Source organism: Bombina bombina, chromosome 3 (assembly GCF_027579735.1).
Source record: "Bombina bombina isolate aBomBom1 chromosome 3, aBomBom1.pri, whole genome shotgun sequence".
Classification (NCBI taxonomy): Eukaryota; Metazoa; Chordata; class Amphibia; order Anura; family Bombinatoridae; genus Bombina; species Bombina bombina.
The window spans coordinates 941,376,132-941,401,229 of NC_069501.1; the positions used below are offsets into that span (position 1 = coordinate 941,376,132).

Here is a 25,098-nt window from a genome sequence, read left to right on the forward strand (position 1 = left end):
TTGCTTATGGCAACATATATAACTATATAAAATTTTATAATGAGGATTCCATCTAGCCAATTAATTAACTGGCCTACTGTAATGATATTTTTTCTCTGTCAATTGTGTCGCTGGATTGTGAAATACCATTAATGTTCTTCGTTGTATTTACTGATGGTCACTTTGTCATTTTTGACATGATTCTTTGTATTTGTCATTTTTCTTACAATCCTCAATAAAAAATAAACAGGACTTTTTACCGTGTTTCACGTGTATCGGCTTGGTACCTTCAGCTCCTCATAGGTTGTGGAATGTATGCTCCAGATGTACTCTAGCCAGTTTATCGGGGGGGTGGGGGGCGGGTAGCCAGTCATAGGTAATGAAGTTGATTTTTGGTAATTAGGCGTCTGCACATAGGATTGGAGTGCTTTAGCCACTAAGCAATAGTTGCCTTTGACAAATCCGTAACGCGGCACAGCAGCACCAGGGAATTCAGGCCAGCGGTTCCTTGTGGCCAAGAACACAGTGTTATGGGAGGTATTGCTTCACTCAACCTAGAGCGCGAAGCTGAGCTCGTACACACGCTCAGCCCTTTCCGGATCAGCCCTCCAATAATGTTTATTTTAATCTTTAATGGCCCTATCCCAATTGGATTGTAATGCACTGGCATTTGTAAGATACCCAATCCACTATATATATAATATTCTATTACAACTACAAGCAATATCAGATTAACTATTGGCTGTCTACAAAGGTATTCATTGTACATGAAGCTAAGGGTTTCACTAGCACTAAATATTTTCTTTCTTTGCATCAATCTTTTGCACTCTTGTTTATTCTGTTTTTAATAAATAAGTTGGTTAGGTGTAGAGTCTGTATTAGGAAAGCACTACTTCTCTGTAATGTGTATATATTAGGACTTTCACATTTGATTCTTGAGCTCCACAAATAAATATTCTGTAAATAATGTTTGGTCCCACTAATAACTTTAAATTGAGTTAAGATCCTAATCAACCCCTGGTGTACATGTCTTCACCTATCTTTTTCAAGTGTAAATGCTCATTTTGCTGACATACCCATCTGGGCTGTGTCTATGCTCCAATACCTACATAATACATACATTGTACATTGATTTGCTTTATCTCTTAATGGCCCACATTTACATGCTTTTATAAAACATGTTAAAAGAATTTGTACGGTATCTCTTCTATGTACAGTACAAATATTAAGGGCAGTTAAACCAAAACCAAGGGAGGAACAAAAAAGCAGCTGTAGTAATTTGGAATCTTCCACCACAAAATAGTGTAAACATACCGTCAAATGGTTCTGAACAGTAGTTCTATAGATCTCAGAAGATGTAATCCCTTATTTTTAATACTCATTGTCATGCCGTAAAATGGTATGTTGAAATGTTTAGTCCAATAATTGTAGCCGTAAATTAGTGCAACGTTGTCATTATATACACCCTTTTTTGGTTATGCTACCCAACTGCATTGTGTAATCCTTGTGATGTGAACATAATTTGGAGACTGCTTCATCAGGGAAGTATTATTTATCCATCTGCTTTATATTTATTTAGTGCCTTTAAGATTGCAGATAATTTTGTTGTAAGCTAAAGAAATGCTAAACTGGTTGATATTAGTAATGGTTCATGATAGTATACTTTTTCAAGTTACAAATATTTACTCTCAAATTACTTGCTTTTATAATACTATAATACTGAGCAGATATTAAAATGTATTTTATATGGATTTTTTTGTAATGATATATAAAGATTAGGTTTTTAAACTGGAGAGTTTGACTATGGGAATTATTCTCTTTACCTGTCTAATCTACTAAATTTAGCTTCTGAAATACACATGAATGATAAGCAATCTGCAATGCTTATAGTTCAACTGCTTATTTCCAGTAATGTCAATCAACCGTCTGTGTTTCTAGCATATTATGCAAATCAAATATGACATAAATCCACACTGCTAATGTTGAAATGACAAACAACTAATATGTAAACCGACACTAGACTTCAAGATGAAATATTCACATTATCATAAACTGAACACAATAAAAACACTATGTTATTGAAAAAGTATGTTTATATTTTGCAATTCATTAAAAGGGCAAAGAGGTGGTCATTAAGAAAGATTTACAACACACAGTCTGTATTTAATAATGTTACTGCTCCTACAACCAATAAAGTACTCAGCCCAATATGCATTAGGAATCAGTGTACATGCTCCCTCCTTGATCCCTTCCCACCGGTCAGGAATAATGGATATGGTATACTTATAAATTCTTTTGAAACATTTAATTGAAGCAGTGAACGCAGAATTTTATGTAATTTTTTTGAGAGGAGGAAAGATCTGAAAGCACACAATGGCTTAATGGACATGTACGCCAGTTGTGCAATATACTGTTAAATGCAAATTTGTTCACACTCCACATTGAAAATTAGAATTTTTTCCATTCCATGTCATCTGGAGGATTAACGTCCACTTTCCTTTTGCCCACATCGGTCCAGTTGGTGCTCAGAACTGTACCTCCAGACTCCATCTATAAAATAAAATATTATTAACTATTTGCCATATACAGTGAATTCATCACATTCCATATGGTTACAGAAATACTGTACTTTTTCATGTTTCTAAACCCCTTCTCTACTAGCCATTACACAACTATGAGCTAAAGCCATTTTTTTTATCTATTTGTACATTTAAAAATCAGTTTCAATGCTTTATTCATACCTTGTTTTTTTAAGCTGACCAAGCACTTTTAGAAAATGCCTTTAGTTTGCATACATACCCAACACAAAGATCTATGTATTTATTTGGTAGTAATTATTTCCCAAATATTTCAAAAACAGTTTATAGTGCTAAATTAAGCATCAATTCACCTTCCCAAAACTAAAACTATATTATGCATTATAACTGAAATTATAACCTTAAAATGTATGCAGAAAATAACGAATAAAATATGTAACCATAAAATATTACATTTTAAATTAACCCAAATTCTTTTTATTCTAAAGAAGCGACAACACACTGACAATGAATTCAAGCTCCTATCCCTATCCAAACTTTAAGTGTAGCAAAAATTATAATTTATGCTTACCTGATAGATTCAGGGTAGTAAGAGTCCACAATCCATTATTCCTGGGAATTACACTACTGGCTACTAGGAGGAAGCAAAGATCCCAAACACTCAGAGCCCTTAAAACCCCATCCACCTTACTGGAAACTATTCTGAAGAATAGCCAAGCCAGAAAAGAAGAATGTAGGACAAGAAAACAAGAGCAATAAAAAAAGGAAGAAGGAAAAAAAAAGAAAAAAAAAAAAAAAAGAAAAAAAAAAGAAAAAAAAAAGGAGGTGCATACTTGAACTGCTGCCAGAAAAAAAAAATAGAATTAATGGGCTGGGGCTTGTGGACTCTCACAACCATGAAAGAAATTAATTTATTAGGTAAGAATAAATGATATTTTCTTTCATAAAAAGTGGTGAGAGTCCATGATCCAATACGGCTGGAAACTAATACCCAAGCTATGGAGTACATGAGTGATCTGGGCGGGACCAGACTTATACTATTCCAAATAGATTGGATGATGTTTTTTTACATATAAAATAATATAAACAAAAATATAAATAACCGAGAACAGCTGCCTGAAGTACTTGCCTACCAAAACCAACAACATAGGCCTTGGCCTATGAAGCAACAACTGATCTGGTAGAAAAGGCAGTAATCTGTTAAAAAATAGACAAAGGATGCCCCCAGAACAATGGGCTAATGATTGATCCGCAAAGAACAAAAAAAGACATAATTTAGCATACAAAGCTGAAGAGGCCTCATGAGAAACTGAGCAAAAGGAATCCTGTCTGTGGCTGTAAATCATCAGACTTAAAACTTTCATATTAAAAAACTCCAGGAGGAGAAGGACCAAACTGAAAATTAACACAAGCTGAGAAAAACATAATTTATGCTTACCTGATAAGTGCCTTTCTCCTGTAGTGTAGTCAGTCCACGGGTCATCCATTACTTATGGGATTATATCTCCTCCCTAACAGGAAGTGCAAGAGGATCACCCAAGCAGAGCTGCTATATAGCTCCTCCCCTCTACGTCATACCCAGTCATTCGACCGAAACCAAACGAGAAAGGAGAAACTATAGGGTGCAGTGGTGACTGGAGTTTAATTTAAAATTTAGACCTGCCGTAAAAACAGGGCGGGCCGTGGACTGACTACACTACAGGAGAAAGGAATTTATCAGGTAAGCATAAATTATGTTTTCTCCTGTTAAGTGTAGTCAGTCCACGGGTCATCCATTACTTATGGGATACCAAATACATAAAGCTAAAAGTACACGGATGACGGGAGGGACAGGCAGGATCTTTACACGGAAGGAACCACTGCCTGTAGAACTTTTCTCCCAAAAACAGCCTCCGAAGAAGCAAAAGTGTCAAATTTGTAAAATTTTGAAAAAGTGTGAAGTGAAGACCAAGTTGCAGCCTTGCAAATCTGTTCAACAGAGGCCTCATTCTTAAAGGCCCAAGTGGAAGCCACAGTTCTAGTAGAATGAGCTGTAATCCTTTCAGGAGGCTGCTGTCCAGCAGTCTCATAGGCTAAACGTATTATGCTACGAAGCCAAAAAGAGAGAGAGGTAGCCGAAGCTTTTTGACCTCTCCTCTGTCCAGAATAAACGACAAACTGGAAGAAGTTTGACGAAAATCCTTGGTTGCCTGCAAATAAAATTTCAGGGCACGGACGACGTCCAGATTGTGCAGAAGTCGTTCCTTCTTTGAAGAAGGGTTAGGGCACAATGATGGAACAACAATTTCTTGATTGATATTCTTGTTAGTGACTACCTTAGGTAAGAACCCAGGTTTAGTACGCAGAACTACCTTGTCTGAATGAAAAATCAGATAAGGAGAATCACAATGTAAGGCCGATAACTCAGAGACTCTTCGAGCCGAGGAAATAGCCATTAAAAACAGAACTTTCCAAGATAACAGCTTGATATCAATGGAATGAAGGGGTTCAAACGGAACACCTTGCAAAACGTTAAGAACTAAGTTTAAGCTCCACGGCGGAGCAACAGTCTTAAACACAGGCTTAATCCTAGCCAAAGCCTGACAAAAAGCCTGAATGTCTGGAACTTCTGACAGACGTTTGTGTAAAAGGATAGACAGAGCTGAGATCTGTCCCTTTAACGAACTAGCAGATAAGCCCTTTTCTAAACCTTCTTGTAGAAAAGACAATATCCTCGGAATCCTAACCTTACTCCATGAGTAACTCTTGGATTCGCACCAATATAAGTATTTACGCCATATTTTATGGTACATTTTCCTGGTAACAGGTTTCCTAGCCTGTATTAAGGTATCAATCACTGACTCCGAGAATCCCCGCTTTGATAGAATCAAGCGTTCAATCTCCATGCAGTCAGCCTCAGAGAAATTAGATTTGGATGTTTGAAAGGACCCTGAATCAGAAGGTCCTGTCTCAGAGGCAGAGACCATGGTGGACAGGATGACATGTCCACTAGATCTGCATACCAGGTCCTGCGTGGCCACGCAGGCGCTATTAGAATGATCGATGCTCTCTCTTGTTTTATCCTGGCAATCAATCGAGGAAGCATCGGGAAGGGTGGAAACACATAAGCCATGTTGAAGACCCAAGGTGCTGTCAGAGCATCTATCAGCACCGCTCCCGGGTCCCTGGACCTGGATCCGTAACAAGGAAGCTTGGCGTCCTGGTGAGACGCCATGAGATCCAGATCTGGTTTGCCCCAATGATGAAGCAGTTGGGCAAACACCTCCGGATGAAGTTCCCACTCCCCCGGATGAAAAGTCTGGCGACTTAGGAAATCCGCCTCCCAGTTCTCCACGCCTGGGATGTGGATCGCTGACAGGTGGCAAGAGTGAGACTCTGCCCAGCGAATTATCTTTGAGACTTCCATCATCGCTAGGGAACTCCTTGTCCCTCCCTGATGGTTGATGTAAGCCACAGTCGTGATGTTGTCCGACTGAAACCTGATGAACCTCAGAGTTGCTAACTGAGGCCAAGCCAGAAGAGCATTGAAAACTGCTCTTAATTCCAGAATGTTTATTGGAAGGAGTCTCTCCTCCTGAGTCCATGATCCCTGAGCCTTCAGGGAATTCCAGACAGCGCCCCGACCTAGCAGGCTGGCGTCTGTAGTTACAATCGTCCAATCTGGCCTGCTGAAGGGCATCCCCCTGGACAGATGTGGCCGAGAAAGCCACCATAGAAGAGAATCTCTGGTCTCTTGATCCAGATTTAGCATAGGGGACAAATCTGAGTAATCCCCATTCCACTGACTTAGCATGCACAATTGCAGCGGTCTGAGATGCAGGCGTGCAAAAGGTACTATGTCCATTGCCGCTACCATTAAGCCGATTACCTCCATGCATTGAGCCACTGACGGGTGTTGAATGGAATGAAGGACACGGCAAGCATTTAGAAGTTTTGATAACCTGTCCTCTGTCAGGTAAATTTTCATTTCTACAGAATCTATAAGAGTCCCTAAGAAGGGAACTCTTGTGAGTGGCAATAGAGAACTCTTTTCTACGTTCACCTTCCACCCATGCGACCTTAGAAATGCCAGAACTAACTCTGTATGAGACTTGGCAGTTTGGAAACTTGACGCTTGTATCAGAATGTCGTCTAGGTACGGAGCTACCGCTATTCCTCGCGGTCTTAGTACCGCCAGAAGAGAGCCCAGAACCTTTGTAAAGATTCTTGGAGCTGTAGCTAACCCGAAGGGAAGAGCTACAAACTGATAATGCCTGTTTAGGAAGGCAAACCTTAGATACCGGTAATGATCCTTGTGAATTGGTAGGCATCCTTCAAATCCACTGTGGTCATGTACTGACCCTCTTGGATCATAGGTAAGATGGTCCGAATAGTTTCCATTTTGAACAATGGAACTCTTAGGAATTTGTTTAGGATCTTTAAATCCAAATCCACAAGCCCAAAGTTTTCAGCAAAAAGAGCAAAATAGCGGTAAAAACATAAACTTTATTCAAGTGTAGTCACACTCATTAAAACATGGGGGTATCAGCGTAAAAATAGAACAAAGAACAAAAAATCAAACATGAGAACAAATAGCTGACATGTTTCGGCACACAGCCGTAATCATAGCTAATGGGCACACCTGTGTTAGACCTTTAGTACCCTTCTCTAAATTCTCATTGGTTACAATAAAATCATGTTGAAATTGTCACTCCTCCCTATTATTTATTTATAACTTACAATACAATCTTGATTGAATATAATAGGATCGAACTCTTAACTGGAGGAACATAATTCTAACAAAATTACGTCTATTATATTTGATATAAATTCAAACTTAAACACTTAGCCAGACTAACGTTACAATTGAAATAGATGATAACTAGATGGATAGCAGCAGTTCTAATATCTTATGTATTAATAATAAAAAACCTTAGTAGATAGTAGAAAAAGTTGTAACCATACAATTCCTTCATTAAATATATATTGAAAAACTTAGTGCATCCAAAAGTGTAGATAAAGAATGTATGAAAGTTCCATGAAAAAAGTATAAAGTGTTTTTTAAAAAAAAAAAAAAAAACACCAAATACAGCAATGAATCCGGACTTGGTATATAGCTAATGAATCAACAAATGAAATCAAATGTATTCATTCAGGATCATCCTGTCTTTATTTAAGTGTATACCACACCAAATCCATATTCATTACAGTAACACAAATTAAGCAAGATTGGAAATAATCTATTTCCAATAGTTAATTAAGTCGAACTCAGAGTTCAAACCTGAGGGGACTCTGGTGCCCAGTCTAAATATCCAGAACATCTCCCTCTTGCCCAGTAATTTATCTCTGTCCCCTCCCCTAGGGGGGGTAGCCACCCTTTCAATAGCCTGCCAGCGAAAAGTGGTCAAAGTCTTATTGTGCCTTTTAGCAAAGTGCTGGACAAGAGGGGTTGTTGCTGTGCCTGAACTGATCGTGGATAAATGGTTCCTAATTCTCGTGTTGGCATCATTTGAGGTTAATCCTACATACTGTACAGAACACTCTATACATGTTATTAGATAAATAACATAAGTAGTGGTACAGTTGAGGCATGTATCAATCTTAAATGTTTCTCCTGTACTAGTCGAATGGAAGCTGTCAGAAAATATTGCGTATTCACAAGGTCTGCATTTACGTTTACCACACTTATATAGCCCTTTGTGTTGTATCCAAGAGCTCTCAGACTTTCTATTAGATTTTGGTAAACAAGAAGGGGACAGAATGTTACCCAAAGTTCTACATTTCCTATATGAACATTTTAGGCCTCTGTCCACACACTCTACTAGACCATCGTCTGCTGCCAACATTTTAAAGTGTTTTTTCACTATTTTACAGATATCTCTGTATTGGGCGCTGTACTCAGTGACAAAATAAGACTCTCTCTTTTTCACTGGGTTGATGTTATCTGTTCTCTTTCTTTTTCACTGGGTTGATGTTATCTGTTCTCTTTCTTGTATTGAGCAATTTCTTCCTATCTATCCTGGCTACCTGCCCCTGTGCTTTATCCAGGATAGTATCTGCATAGCCTCTCTCTTTGAGTCTTTTTCTCAACTCCTCACTTTGCATGCTAAAAGCTCCATCCTCCGTACAATTTCTCCTTAACCTTATAAATTGACCCTTAGCCACTGAAAAGGGTACATGTGGAGGATGGCAACTCCTAGCATGCAAAAGTGTGTTGCGTGTTATTGGCTTGCGATATGTGTCACATACTATGCGCCCAGTTCCAGTACCAGTCAAAGTTAAGTCTAAGAAGCAAATGCTCTCTTTGTGATGTTCGAAGGTAAAATTCAAACCCACATCATTATTATTGATCACGGAAATGAAATTGTTCAACTCATCTTCCGTACCCTTCCATATAAGAAGCAGGTCATCTATGTATCTCCTGTAAAACACAATCTGATCTTTAAATGCATTCTTATCCCCAAAGATGTGGGACAGCTCCCACCAACCCATATATAGGTTGGCGAAAGATGGTGCAAACTTGGCACCCATTGCTGTCCCACACCTCTGGAGATAGAATAGTCCTTCAAACTTGAAGTAATTGTGTGTCAGGAGATACATAGTGACTCTTCGTACGTAATCCTTTAATTCATCAGAAAAATTGGTAAAATTGTGCAGAAAATATGTTATAGCTTCAAGCCCTCTCTCATGTGGTATGGAAGAGTACAGTGATGCGACATCAATTGTCACCCAACTGTACTCTCCCTCCACCCATTTTTCTCTTTCTAAGAGGTTAATGACGTGTTTAGTGTCTCTCAAATAACTTTGTAGTCTGAGAACTAATGGATTCAAAATAGAATCCAACCACTCTGATAAATGTTCTGATACAGAACCTATACCGCTCACAATCGGGCGGCCTTTAACGTCATCAATACTCTTGTGCACCTTGGGAAGATGATGGAAGATGGGCACAACGGGACATGTTACATATAGATAATCCCTCGTGGATTCATTAATGTGCCCATCTTCCAAACCATCATCCAAAATGGTCTTTAGAGTAGCTTGGTACATCTGTGTAGGGTCACCTGGTAATGGAACATAACTGTCAGTATTCTGTAATTGGCGTAAGGCCTCTTTAACATAATCAGTCCTGTCGAGAACGACTATTGAACCACCCTTATCTGCCTTGCGTATTGTAATATCATCTATTTTTTTCAATTCATTTAATGCCCTTTTTGCATTGCGTGATAGGTTATCATTAGAAACAGCCGTTTCTTTTAGACTCAAAAGATCATTTTCCACCCTTCTGTAAAAGGTCTCTAGTATTGTACCCCTATAATGTATAGGGTAAAAATCAGATGAGGGTTTAAACCCACTGAACTCATTTACAGAATGCTGGTCCTGATCGATATGACCTTCAATAGACAGAGCATTAAGGGTGGTAATGTCACAAGCATCCTTAAAAGAGGTACAGTTAACTTCACATACTTCAGGTATCTCAACTCCAACCCTAGTTTCCTCCTCCAGTGGTGATTCCCTAAAAAATTTCTGTAAAGTTAAGTTCCTTATCAATTTATTTAGATCTAACATAGTCTCAAAAACATTAAACATATTAGTAGGTGCAAAGTTGAGACCCAGGCTCAGCACATTAAGATGTTCTTTCGTGAGTATTCTAGATGAAAGATTTATTACATTGTTTATTTGTATTTCGTGTTGGTCCTGTTCCCTCTTACTGGGTACCTTATTTGTTCGTGACCTATACCTGTTTTTTCTGATGCTATGTGAAAAACCTTATCAAATTCTGCTTTATCTTGGTTTGCCTGACCAGATTGTTTAACATGTTGACTCATCACATATTTAGAGCCTTTGCTACTAGCTGCTGCTTGTGGCACTATCTCCTTCTGTCTTGCTCCCTGATCATCATTGTATATAACTACTTGTGAGTCTGGAGTCTGAAAATTAACACTATGTTGTATACTGGGCTTTAAGATACCAATCTGTGTGCTCTGACCCTGATTACTTTCTTCTTGTTGTTTTAGTACTTCTGAATTCTTTTTACTTTCAGAATGGGGTACAGGTGTAAGTGTATTACTTGGAGACCTATTGTGTCTATTGCTACTCCTATTCCTACTCCTGGATCTACCCCTATTCTGCGATCTCCTTGTGTTTGTTCTATCTGTCTTGTTCCAAACATAAACATTCTTGTTGTCAAAATCTGTTTTATCTCTCACATATTTTGTGTGCTTTAAATTCAAGACAGAAGTTTTAATCTCAGTAAGAGATGTTTTCAAAATATTATCAAACTTAGGGAAATCTATTTCATTTTTCCTGCTGTTCATTTCAATTTGCAGTACCCCAATTTCCTCTCTTACTGTTGTTAACAATTTAACTTTATATGATATCAAATGTAACATTAATCGAACAGAACACTCAGTGAGAATGCTATTCCAGGCTTCAATAAATTCCTCATCTTGAACTTCAAAGGTTGGAAATTTATTGAGCCTAAGTCCTCTTGGTATCATATTTAATTTCAGGTATCTTTCAAAAGTCCAAATATCATATTGCAATTTCATTTCCTTAATGAGCAGTTTCTCCATTTCATCAAACAAGCAACTCAAGTTGTAATCCATAATATTCGTGGAAAAAATTCTGTCCAAATCCATACATTCTCTATCAGTCACTGGCATAAGTGAGTAAAAGTTTAAATTTTCTGTACCCTCCATGTTAGAAGTGCTCATGGACAAATTAGATGAATTCTGATGAATTAAAGGATTACGTACGAAGAGTCACTATGTATCTCCTGACACACAATTACTTCAAGTTTGAAGGACTATTCTATCTCCAGAGGTGTGGGACAGCAATGGGTGCCAAGTTTGCACCATCTTTCGCCAACCTATATATGGGTTGGTGGGAGCTGTCCCACATCTTTGGGGATAAGAATGCATTTAAAGATCAGATTGTGTTTTACAGGAGATACATAGATGACCTGCTTCTTATATGGAAGGGTACGGAAGATGAGTTGAACAATTTCATTTCCGTGATCAATAATAATGATGTGGGTTTGAATTTTACCTTCGAACATCACAAAGAGAGCATTTGCTTCTTAGACTTAACTTTGACTGGTACTGGAACTGGGCGCATAGTATGTGACACATATCGCAAGCCAATAACACGCAACACACTTTTGCATGCTAGGAGTTGCCATCCTCCACATGTACCCTTTTCAGTGGCTAAGGGTCAATTTATAAGGTTAAGGAGAAATTGTACGGAGGATGGAGCTTTTAGCATGCAAAGTGAGGAGTTGAGAAAAAGACTCAAAGAGAGAGGCTATGCAGATACTATCCTGGATAAAGCACAGGGGCAGGTAGCCAGGATAGATAGGAAGAAATTGCTCAATACAAGAAAGAGAACAGATAACATCAACCCAGTGAAAAAGAGAGAGTCTTATTTTGTCACTGAGTACAGCGCCCAATACAGAGATATCTGTAAAATAGTGAAAAAACACTTTAAAATGTTGGCAGCAGACGATGGTCTAGTAGAGTGTGTGGACAGAGGCCTAAAATGTTCATATAGGAAATGTAGAACTTTGGGTAACATTCTGTCCCCTTCTTGTTTACCAAAATCTAATAGAAAGTCTGAGAGCTCTTGGATACAACACAAAGGGCTATATAAGTGTGGTAAACGTAAATGCAGACCTTGTGAATACGCAATATTTTCTGACAGCTTCCATTCGACTAGTACAGGAGAAACATTTAAGATTGATACATGCCTCAACTGTACCACTACTTATGTTATTTATCTAATAACATGTATAGAGTGTTCTGTACAGTATGTAGGATTAACCTCAAATGATGCCAACACGAGAATTAGGAACCATTTATCCACGATCAGTTCAGGCACAGCAACAACCCCTCTTGTCCAGCACTTTGCTAAAAGGCACAATAAGACTTTGACCACTTTTCGCTGGCAGGCTATTGAAAGGGTGGCTACCCCCCCTAGGGGAGGGGACAGAGATAAATTACTGGGCAAGAGGGAGATGTTCTGGATATTTAGACTGGGCACCAGAGTCCCCTCAGGTTTGAACTCTGAGTTCGACTTAATTAACTATTGGAAATAGATTATTTCCAATCTTGCTTAATTTGTGTTACTGTAATGAATATGGATTTGGTGTGGTATACACTTAAATAAAGACAGGATGATCCTGAATGAATACATTTGATTTCATTTGTTGATTCATTAGCTATATACCAAGTCCGGATTCATTGCTGTATTTGGTGTTTTTTTTTTTTTGTTTTTTTTTTTTTTTAAAAAACACTTTATACTTTTTTCATGGAACTTTCATACATTCTTTATCTACACTTTTGGATGCACTAAGTTTTTCAATATATCTTTAATGAAGGAATTGTATGGTTACAACTTTTTCTACTATCTACTAAGGTTTTTTATTATTAATACATAAGATATTAGAACTGCTGCTATCCATCTAGTTATCATCTATTTCAATTGTAACGTTAGTCTGGCTAAGTGTTTAAGTTTGAATTTATATCAAATATAATAGACGTAATTTTGTTAGAATTATGTTCCTCCAGTTAAGAGTTCGATCCTATTATATTCAATCAAGATTGTATTGTAAGTTATAAATAAATAATAGGGAGGAGTGACAATTTCAACATGATTTTATTGTAACCAATGAGAATTTAGAGAAGGGTACTAAAGGTCTAACACAGGTGTGCCCATTAGCTATGATTACGGCTGTGTGCCGAAACATGTCAGCTATTTGTTCTCATGTTTGATTTTTTGTTCTTTGTTCTATTTTTACGCTGATACCCCCATGTTTTAATGAGTGTGACTACACTTGAATAAAGTTTATGTTTTTACCGCTATTTTGCTCTTTTTGCTGAAAACTTTGGGCTTGTGGATTTGTGAATTTTTCAGGTCAGCAATTGTGCAATAGCGGTATTAAGTGCTCTATTTACACCCCAGTTTGGCGTGGACAGCTAGACTTCCCTATTGAGGCTTACTATCATTCAAAGAAAGGTGTCCAGGATTTTCTCCAATCTGATTGGATGAGTACGTACACGTGGTACGTCACACACGCATCTACACGTATCCACGCTGTTTCCAGTGCGTGGAAATCGGTATGGCATTGGAAGTACAGAGGGCTGCTTCAATGCTGAAGTAAGAATACGGACATAGCGGTGGATAACCAACTTCCAGGACGCCAAGAGCAATCACCTATCGAGGAAACATCCGGTGAGGTCGGTAAGTGGGTAGCCGCATAGCGGTTTCTTGCATGAGTAAGACACATTTTAAGGAAGATTGTGTATCAAACCCACACCGACATTTACTCACAACAGAGATTACGCTCTATGATTTATCCAATTGTTTCAGATGAGACTGTTGTTGCCTCTCAAATGAAGTCTTAGGGCAATAGCCATTTGGGGTTATTAAAGGATAAGGCTATCTTTGGACATATACATATTATTAATGAAGGATTGAAAACCACTTTCTTTATCTTTAAATCCAAGATTGGTCTGAAGGTTCCCTCTTTTTTGGGAACCACAAACAGATTTGAGTAAAACCCTTGTCCGTGTTCCGACCGCGGAACTGGGTGGATCACTCCCATTAGTAAAAGGTCTTGTACACAGCGTAGAAACGCCTCTTTCTTTATCTGGTTTGCTGACAACCTTGAAAGATGAAATCTCCCTTTTGGAGGAGAAGCTTTGAAGTCCAGAAGATATCCCTGAGATATGATCTCTAACGCCCAGGGATCCTGGACATCTCTTGCCCAAGCCTGGGCGAAGAGAGAAAGTCTGCCCCCCACTAGATCCGTTTCCGGATCGGGGGCCCTCACTTCATGCTGTCTTAGGGGCAGCAGCAGGTTTTCTGGCCTGCTTGCCCTTGTTCCAGGACTGGTTAGGTTTCCAGCCCTGTCTGTAGCGAGCAACAGTTCCTTCCTGTCTTGGAGCGGAGGAAGTTGATGCTGCTCCTGCCTTGAAGTTACGAAAGGCACGAAAATTAGACTGTTTAGCCCTTGGTTTGGCCCTGTCTTGAGGCAGGGCATGGCCCTTACCTCCAGTAATGTCAGCGATAATTTCTTTCAAACCGGGCCCGAATAATGTCTGCCCTTTGAAAGGAATGTTAAGCAATTTAGATTTAGAAGTCACATCGGCTGACCAGGATTTAAGCCACAGCGCTCTACGCGCTTGAATGGCGAATCCGGAGTTCTTAGCCGTAAGTTTAGTTAAGTGTACTACGGCATCAGAAATAAATGAATTAGCTAGCTTAAGGACTTTAAGCTTGTCTATAATCTCATCCAATGGAGCTGTGCTAAGGGTCTCTTCCAGAGACTCAAACCAGAATGCCGCCGCAGCCGTGACAGGCGCAATGCATACAAGGGGTTGTAATATAAAACCTTGCTGAACAAACATTTTCTTAAGGTAACCCTCTAACTTTTTATCCATTGGATCTGAAAAAGCACAGCTATCCTCCACCGGGATAGTGGTGCGCTTAGCCAGAGTAGAAACTGCTCCCTCCACCTTAGGGACCGTCTGCCATAAGTCCCGTGTGGTGGCGTCTATTGGAAACATTTTTCTAAATATAGGAGGGGGTGAAAAAGGCACACCGGGTCTATCCCACTCCTTGTTAACAATTTCTGTAAGCCTTTTAGGTATAGGAAAAACGTCAGTACACGCCGGTACCGCAAAATATTTATCCAGCCTACATATTTTCTCTGGAATTGCAACCGTGTTACAATCATTCAGAGCCGCTAATACCTCCCCTAGTAATACACGGAGGTTCTCAAGCTTAAATTTAAAATTTGAAATGTCTTGAGTCCAGTTTACTTGGATCAGATCCGTCACCCACAGAATGAAGCTCTCCGTCCTCATGTTCTGCAAATTGTGACGCAGTATCAGACATGGCTCTATTATTATCAGCGCACTCTGTTCTTACCCCAGAGTGATCGCGTTTACCCCTAAATTCTGGCAATTTAGATAGTACTTCATATTGAACAAAGAGATTCATCTGTGTCAGACATGTTTAAACAGACTAGCAATGAGACTAGCAAGCTTGGAAAATACTTTTCAAATAAATTTACAAGCAATATAAAAAACGCTACTGTGCCTTTAAGAAGCACAAAAAACTGTCACAGTTGAAATAACAATGAACCAAATTAGTTATAGCAACCAAATTTTCACAGTAAATGTATTAAGTTAGCAAAGGATTGCACCCACCAGCAAATGGATGATTAACCCCTTAATACCCAAAAAACGGATAACAATTTAATATTAACGTTTTATCACAGTCAAAACACACTCTCACAGGTCTGCTGTGAGTGATTACCTCCCTCAAAACTAGTTTTGGAGACCCCTGAGCTCTGTAGAGACGTCCTGGATCATGGAGGAAGAAATAGGAAGACTGTGACTAAATTTTTACTGCGCAATAAAGCGCTAAAATAGGCCCCTCCCACTCATATTACAACAGTGGGGAAGCTCAGTAAACTGATTTTATTCAGAAACAAACGACAGCCATGTGGTAAAAATCATGCCCATAAAGTTTTATCACCAAGTACCTCAGAAAAAAAACGATTAACATGCCAGTAAACGTTTTAAAAATGAAAGTATGAAATGTTATTAATAAGCCTGCTGCTAGTCGCTTTCACTGCAGTGTAGGCTCAAATATTACTTAAATATATACAGTATTTTCTTAGTGAAATTCCATTCCCCAGAAATACCTCAGAGTATACATACATACATACATATCAGCCTGATACCAGTCGCTACTACTGCATTTAAGGCTGCACTTACATTACATCGGTATTAGCAGTATTTTCTCAGTCAATTCCATTCCTTAGAAAATAATATACTGCAACATACCTCCTTGCAGATGAGCCCTGCCTGCTATCCCCTGTTCTGAAGTTACCTCACTCCTCAGAATGGCCGAGAATAGCAAGTGGATCTTAGTTACGACCGCTAAGATCATACACAAACTCAGGTAGATTCTTCTTCTAATGCTGCCTGAGAAGAAACAACACACTCCGGTGCCGTTTAAAATAACAAACTTTTGATTGAAGAAATAAAAACTAAGTTTAACAACCACAGTCCTCTCACACGTCCTATCTATTAGTTAGGTGCAAGAGAATGACTGGGTATGACGTAGAGGGGAGGAGCTATATAGCAGCTCTGCTTGGGTGATCCTCTTGCACTTCCTGTTAGGGAGGAGATATAATCCCATAAGTAATGGATGACCCGTGGACTGACTACACTTAACAGGAGAAAACTTCATCCTTTTCTGTTCAGACAAAAAGTGTTATGGAGATAAGAACACCCATAAAAATAATTTGGGATTGAGGGGACAGCAAACTTCCTGGAAAGTTATCCAAACACGCTCTTGAAGGAACAACAAAAGTCTGATAGTATGAGATACTGCTAAATGTAAAGATGGAGCCTGTAACAAGATATCGTCAAGGTAAGTAACCGCCAAAATACCCTGAGCTCGTAATATAGATAAGAGAGACCCCAGAACCTTTTAAAAAATTCTAGTAGCGGAAGCCAAACCAAACAGAAAATGAAGAGGACCCCTATAAATAGGGATATGAAGATAAATATTCTTCAGAATAGAATTCATCTAGAAGAAAAGGAACCCTGAAAAACTTATTTTTAAGTTATCAAATTCAGAACGAGTCTGTAAGTTTCTTCTTTTTAAAGAACAATAAAAAGGAAGGCATATAAACCTTGACCATGTTTCGACTTCCGGTGGGCGGGCACGGCGAGAGGACGCAGGTTTGCTGAGCTCCGTATCTTTGAGCTTGCGGACCTGTGTTTTTAGCCATCAGAGTGCCAAAAAGCTGCAATCCTTGGCAGGACATTCATCGGACACCTGCCCGGACAAGATAAAGTGAGGGGCGCCTTCAATCCGCTCCCCCACCGGCAGCCGTACAGACAAATAGCGGTCACATGATCGCGGCGGCGATCAGAAAAGCCAGAAAAGGAGTAGGTGAGAAGCCAAATAAGTTGGGGGTTAGCAGAGGAGGGTTTGATCCCAGCTTCTTGGAAAGCAGACACAGATAAGGTACTCTGCCCCAACGCCCAGAGAACCACGCATCAAACTAAAGGCGGCCATCTTAGGTATCGGCCAGTCTATAATAGTGCTAAGCAATAACACTCACCGGCAAAAGTGAACTGCTTTATATGTGAGGGCTCAGTAGCCTTATTGTCTCCCCTCTTCTCCCAAGCTTACTATACTGTTCCGGCCTCTTGCAGGGGACCCTGCCCACCACTGAGAGGCCGCCAACAAAGAGCTTGAGAAAGCTGTCAGCGTTACATCGTTAGATCACACGTGGGGAAGAGATGACTCTGTAACACAGCAGTGCCAGACTCGCAGACGACAATTGGGGAAAAACCCACCTTACCATAAGTCTGACTACCAACAGCCCAGTTATTTCATCTACTTAAGGGGCCAAAATAGACATGGCACACTAAACCGGAGCCACTGTACCCCCCCCTCCCCAACCATAAAACCTCCAGACACAGAAGAAAAACTAAATCTCCTAGTCCTATGGGAAAAGTTTAATCCCCCTACTAAGTTACATCTACAGCACAGCCTTTACTGGGATTTGCCTGTATGCAAAAATATTATACCCCATATACTAAAAAGACTGACAACATGGCAGGTAGACAGAAGCAAACGGAGAGACGCCAGAGAACCCAAACTGACAACCAAGATCTGACTCAGTCAATGCTGGAAACATCCACTACCTCGACACAAGATACACATCCTATTGTATCGCAATTATCTGCGCTATTCTTGCCTAAAATAGAACAGTTGCAAACAGGAATGGACAGCCTATCCACAGACCTAAGAGCCTTCTCCACACGCCTAACGGCCGTGGAACAGAAAACAGCAGAGGGAGAAGAAAGACACAGAGACACAACTTCCTCCATTACTACTCTCCAAAGGCAAAACAAATTGCTACAGGCCAAAGTAGAGGACTTGGAGAACCGTTCAAGACGGAATAATTTAAGAATAGTTGGAGTGCCAGAATCTGTCCCCTCGGGGGACCTAATGAACTTTGTAGAGACTATTCTCCCAGGTATACTCAAACTCCCACCTACAAGTATACCTTGCATAGCAGAAAGAGCTCACAGAGTGGGAACTCCCCAGCAAGAGGGTGCACCTCGACAGATAATGGTACGCTACCTAAATTTCAAAGATAAAACGCTAATACTCAGAGCGTACAGACAAAAGACACCTATTGAATTCGAAGAGAAGAAAATTTTCATCTTCCAGGATTATTCCGCTGATGTCTCAAAGAAAAGGAGGGAATTCACGCCTTACTGCAAAGACCTTATAGCTCAAGGTGAATCCATAGCACTTCTCTACCCAGCCAGATTGCGACTTCAGACGCCACAAGGCCCAAAGATATTTGATTCTCCAAAACACCTTCAACTATTCCTAGATCAAATCCAGAGGCGTGCAGATAGGCCAAGGCAGGCCCAGCAAGAAGAAGAAGAAGACACATGAAGTAGGAGAAAACCAAGCAAGATTAAAAATCCTCAACTCAGGACTTTTTAACCTATCAGGACTCACTGGAGGGACATAATGCACAAAAATTGGTGCAACAAACTGCAAAATATATCCTTTTCAAAGTGGGAGGGGGGGGGGGGGGCTTTTTGGGATATTGTAAGGTTTGATAGTTGAATAGTTTACAAGTTCAGTTACTGTTTGAATTTAAACAAGTCAGGAATTGCTGATACCTATTGCTAACTGTAAAAAGCAGGAAATAACATCTATCTGTATATGTATTTATGGTGCTAATTTATAATTTAAAACTTATTGTTTACCTCTGCAGAGAGCTGATCAACAGTACTGCTGCCTTAAAACACTTGGATAATCATACCCGCTCTCCCCTGGGCAGTTGGCGGTAAGTTAAAAAAGACAGACTTACTCCATTTTTTCTCATACCACTCTCTCACATTCCCACTACACACACCCCTTCTAGTTTCCCCATGAAATTAGTTTCCTGGAACGTGGGGGGCATCACGTCCCCCATCAAAAGAAAAACCATTTTAAAACATTTAAGAAACCAACATGCAGACATAGCAATCTTGGAAGAAACCCATTTAACTAACGCAGAGCATCAGAAACTAAGACAGGGATGGGTAGGTGACGTTATCCATACCACGTATGAAAGGAAAAGAGCCAGAGGAGTAGCTATCCTCTTTAGGAAAAATCTAGATTACACCATAGTTAAACAACTGACAGACCCTGAGGGTAGATACGTGTTAATAAAACTCAAACTCAATCATAAACACATTATTATAGGAGGAGTCTACGGCCCACACACTGATAAAAAAGACTTCTGGGGAAATTTCAGTACTCTCACAACAAAATTTGCTGACTCCCCGATAATTCTAGGGGGAGACTATAACATAGCCCCCCAAACCCCAGCAGACCGATTCAGAGATCCAAACTCTGCAACAAGACATAACACGACCTACAGAAACGCAAAGAGAGATTCCCTGATCCTGTCCAAATTCAAACACTCTTTAGCACTGACTGACATTTGGCGAGACCAACACCCAGAAGAAAAAAATTACACTTGTACCACCACAGCTAAAGACACCCTTTCCAGAATAGATCTATTCCTCACAACACACACCCTGGGACACCAGATCACCAACACCTCCATAGATCCTGCAACCATATCTGACCATGCCCCCATTAGCCTCACAATCAATCTCATGCCAGCTAGAGAGGGACCCCGTAGGTGGTTTTTTCCCACTTATTTATATGGGGACATAAATTTTAAGAGATATCTAAAGGGAGAATGGAAAACTTACATGACTCTAAACTCCGAACACCGAAATGACACCTTACTACTCTGGGAGGCGGGAAAAGCGGTGATGAGAGGTCTTATATCCTCTTACACAATCAGAAGATCCAAACGCCTGAAACAAAAGAGCGAGAACCTACTGAGAAGGGTGATCAGTGCTAGAAATAAATACTTACGAAACCCCAACCTAATGACGAAAAAACAATACACTGATGCAAAAACACTTAGAGACCTATCACTACAACAAAACACTGTCAGGGAAATGACAGCAAACCAAGCAAAATTTTATAGACACGGAGATAAGACAGGGAAACTCCTGGCCAGACTCACTAAATTTGCTAAACCCAATAAATATATAGGAGCCATCAAAGTAGGGAATACTACTCACACCACCACGTCACAGATACAAACCGCCTTCATGAACTATTACAAAACCTTATATAAAGTGGAAGCAGTAGACAGTACACAGAAAACATCCTTCTGGGAAACCATACACAACCCTACCATTTCAGAAGAACATCTAACTCTCCTCAACACACCCATCTCAGAGACAGAAATAGTAAAGACCATAAATACTCTGCCCCTAGACAAAACCCCTGGTCCGGACGGACTACCGGGAGAGTTTTACAAACTAGTGAAGGAGGAGGTGGTGACAACACTTACCACTCTTTACAATAAAATCATGAAAGGTGAGGAAAGGATCTCTACCCGCTTCACAGAAGCTAACATCTGTGTAATTCCCAAGGAAGGAAGGGACAATTTACTCACCCAATCCTACCGCCCGATATCCCTGTTAAACCAGGACTACAAACTGCTAACCAAGATCCTGGCGGATAGACTCGCAATAAACCTACCCACACTGATACACCGTGACCAGACGGGATTTGTGAAGGGTAGATCCTCGGTATTAAACATTCGCAAGCTCCAATTCATACTGACACACTTCTGGAATCAGGCTGGCGAAGGGGGAGACTCAGACATAGATGCCTGTGCCCTGCTTATAGACGCGGAGAAGGCCTTTGACATGGTCCTTTGGGACCATCTTTTTAACACCTTAGATAAATTCGGTATCAAAGGCCCTTTCACATCCACAATCAAATCCCTATACGCGAGTCCACACGCCTCAGTTTTGATTAATGGCATTCCCTCACCTCCATTCCAATTGGGCAGGGGTACAAGACAGGGCTGCCCGCTGTCACCCCTCCTTTTTGACATTGCCATCGAACCTTTGGCTATCAAGATCAGAGCAGAGTCAGAAGGACTGTGGGTGGGTAAAGTCCAGTGCCATCTGTCCCTCTTTGCAGACGACATGATTCTGTACTTACAAAATCCAAAAACAAACATCCCACACGTCATGCAAATCATACTCCAGTTTAGTCAGATCTCAGGCTACAAGATAAACGCGGACAAGTCAGAGTTAGTCTGGCTACCCCCAAGAGCACCCTGCGCTACCCTACCATATAACTTCAAACAAGTTACCCACTCTTTCAAATACCTGGGAATCAAGTTATCCCATAACCCCGGAGAGTGGTACCACCTAAATTACCGTCCCCTGATAAAAGACCTCCAAGAGGCATTGCTCAGATGGAGTAGCCTCCCGGTAGCATTACCGGGTAGGATCGCCCTCGTCAAAATGATCATATTCCCGAAACTCTTGTACTTATTTCAGATGATACCTTATTACATCCAGAAAGCGGACACACAAACACTAAAAGCGATGCTCGCTTTTATATGGGCAGGGAAAAAGCATAAAATAAATTTGTCTAGACTGACGGCGGAGATCAATTCAGGGGGCTTAGCTGTCCCCAACCTTGAGGCATACTGTGAGGCAGCCCAGGTCAAATATGTACTGGACTGGTTGACAGAAAAAGGACACTTTACACTGCCGGATCTTGAAAAGCAGGCTACAGCTCCATGGTCCCTACAGGCGCTCCCACATATGGCACCGTCAAGCACACTCAAGTTAACTAGAAATTACCCACTAATATCTCAGCCCCTCTCTACTTGGTGGAGACTATGCAAGAGATCCCGATTTGACCCCACCTATACAAAATACCTCCCTCTGAGAGGTAACCCAGGATTTCCCGCAGGGATTGATTCCCCAGTGTTTTCCACATGGGAGACTAGGGGGTTGACTGCTGTGTCCCAACTGATAAACGGGTTGGACATGAAGGTCAAGACATTTCAAGAACTACAAACCCAATTCAATCTACCCCGCACACACCATTTCGCATACCTACAAGCAAGACACTACATCCAAGACTTATTAGGACACATAGAACTCACTGACCAAAACTCTGACGTCAACAGACTGCTACATATGACAATGCAAGGCAACACGTCCATCTCCCCAACTTACAGACTACATATGAAACAGACGAATGTAGCCACGATCACACATATCAGTGACACATGGACACGCACCCTAAACACTGAAATCACGCCAGACGTAATACAGCGCAGCATACAAAATACAAGAGGAGCAACTTTATCAGCAACTACTAGAGAATCACACACCAGACTGTTGCAAGCAGCATACATACCACCTAAGACATTCAAAAAATGGAGGCCAGAAACAGAAGGTCACTGTAAGAAATGCAAAGCAGCAGATGCGGACCTGCCCCACTTGCTGTGGCTATGCCATAGGATACGGAAATTTTGGGACATGACAGCATATTGGATAAAATCCACGTTCCACACTGAACTGACAATATCCCCCAGACTGATAGTGTTCCTGGAGATCCCGACCTCTACACCCAACTCCCTTAAAAGAATGATCATTAACATCATCTTACAAGCTAGGAAACTTATATTCAAAAATTGGTTGAGCCCGAGGTCACCCACACTATCACAACTCAAAACAAACATCCAGACACAGCTTACATATGAAGCGGCAGACGCCTTGAGAGATGTACAATTGAGAACCAGACCTTTTCTGAAAAAATGGGAACCCTACATACACACTCTACACACCACGGTGCAAACACAGCTTTTATTCCCCCTTAGAAACACTGAGATCCTATTAGAACAACATCTGAGAGGTAAATGGGGTTTCCTGTATGAAGAGAAACATGAAACATGAAAGATGAGTTAGTAGACACTTGCCTACACAATGCGAAGTCTGTCTTTCTGCTACTGCCTAGGGGAGAACAAAAGACCTAACTATGTGAGACGGTCACGATCCAAACAGATCAGTGCAGAGAGAAAATCAGATTCAAATCTGATTGTTACCGTTATGATGACTATTATTTATATCAGGCTAGTATGGTTCCCAGAACTGTTGGGAGGAGCTGGGGGGGGGGGATGAGGGAGGGATGGGAGGAAACTGAGAGAAGAAAAAGGAAAAGAGGGATTTATCATGGACTATTGCTGCAAAAGAACAACGCTTGGGACACAGTTCGTAAAACTTCCTTTTTGCCTTAAGAGAAAAACTTGGAAACACCTGCTGAGAGACTGTGTGTAATATTGCCACTCGTAACAAGATAGACCTAGTTTTGTAGTGTAAACACCGAATTGTAACATGTTTTTCTTTGTTTACCATTGATCTGTGACCCATGAGAGAGACATCTCCACATGGTAACCCTTGTTATGATAAATAAAAGTTTAAAAAAAAAAAACCTTGACCATGTTTCAATTTTGCAATTGGAACTATAACGCCCATAGATAATACCAGATCCAAAAAGGACAAAGTAAATAAAAAAATAAAATAAAAAAGTGCTCAAGGAATCTTTGGGATATCAGAGAAGAAACCTTTCCCTGGTAAGTCTTAATTTAAAACCTATACTGTATTTTTGGGAACTAAAGTTTAGAACCCATGGAACTGGAACAGAATGGAATTAAGTCCCCTGAAGAAAAGGTATAATCTGCCCCCTACCAGAATACCTAGATCTGGAACCATGCATTCATGCAGACATCGAAGTGGAAGCAGGAATCTAGAACTGTTTAGACCTGTTCCAAATAGGAATATTTTTCCAGGAAAAACCCTGCCACAAGGAGTAAAGAGAGGACGTCTGGGTCTTAAATTGACAAAAGTAACAAACGCATAGAAGCCCTAGAATTACCCCTAAGTAGTCTGCTTTCCAGACTAGACCAAAACAACACCTTCCCTTAGAAAAGGAAGAGACAGAAGTCTAGCGATAGAAAGCATGTCAGCAGACCATGATTTCAACTACAAGGCCATCATAATTAAAACTGATAGTACCATAGTCTTAGCATTTATCAAAAACAGCATCCCAAATGAAAGTGTTTTCAAGAGTTTTGGTTAAAGGGACAGTCAAGTCAAAAAAAAACTAGGGCATGCAATTTTAAACAACTTCACAATTGACTTTTATCACCAATTTTGCTTTGTTCTCTTGGTATTCTTACTTGAAAGCTAAACCTAGGAGGTTCATATGCTAATTTCTTAGACCTTGAAGACTGCCTCTAATCAGAATACATTTTGACCACTAGAGGGCATAAGTTCACATGTTTCATATAGATAACATTGAGCTCATGCACGTAAAGTGACCTAGGACTGAGCACTGATTGGCTAAACTGCATGCCTGTCAAAAGAACTGAAATAAGGGGGCAGTCAGCAGAAGCTTAGATACAAGGTAATCACAGAGGTAAAAAGTATATTAATATAACTGTTGGTTATGCAAAACTGGGGAATGGGTAATAAAGGGGTTATCTTTCTTTTTAAACAATAAAAATTCTGGTGTTGACTGTCCCTTTAATTAGAAAAGTCTTCATCAGCAGACACCTCAAAGAGCTGCTCAAACAAACCCTCACGCCAATACTAATACTAAT

At 40.2% G+C, this 25,098-nt stretch overlaps 1 protein-coding gene across 2 annotated transcripts in view; it reads right to left on the reverse strand.

The window, feature by feature from the left end:
* Positions 1-2,054: 2,054 nt before the first annotated feature.
* The window catches only part of SUGT1 (SGT1 homolog, MIS12 kinetochore complex assembly cochaperone), a 696,093-nt gene continuing 673,049 nt past the window's right edge, over positions 2,055-25,098 (reverse strand). For both annotated transcript variants that reach the window (XM_053707955.1, XM_053707954.1), the window contains exon 14: positions 2,055-2,529. In XM_053707955.1, the coding sequence (XP_053563930.1) occupies positions 2,428-2,529 (102 nt within the window). In that variant the 3' untranslated portion in view covers positions 2,055-2,427. The remainder of the gene's footprint in view (positions 2,530-25,098) is intronic.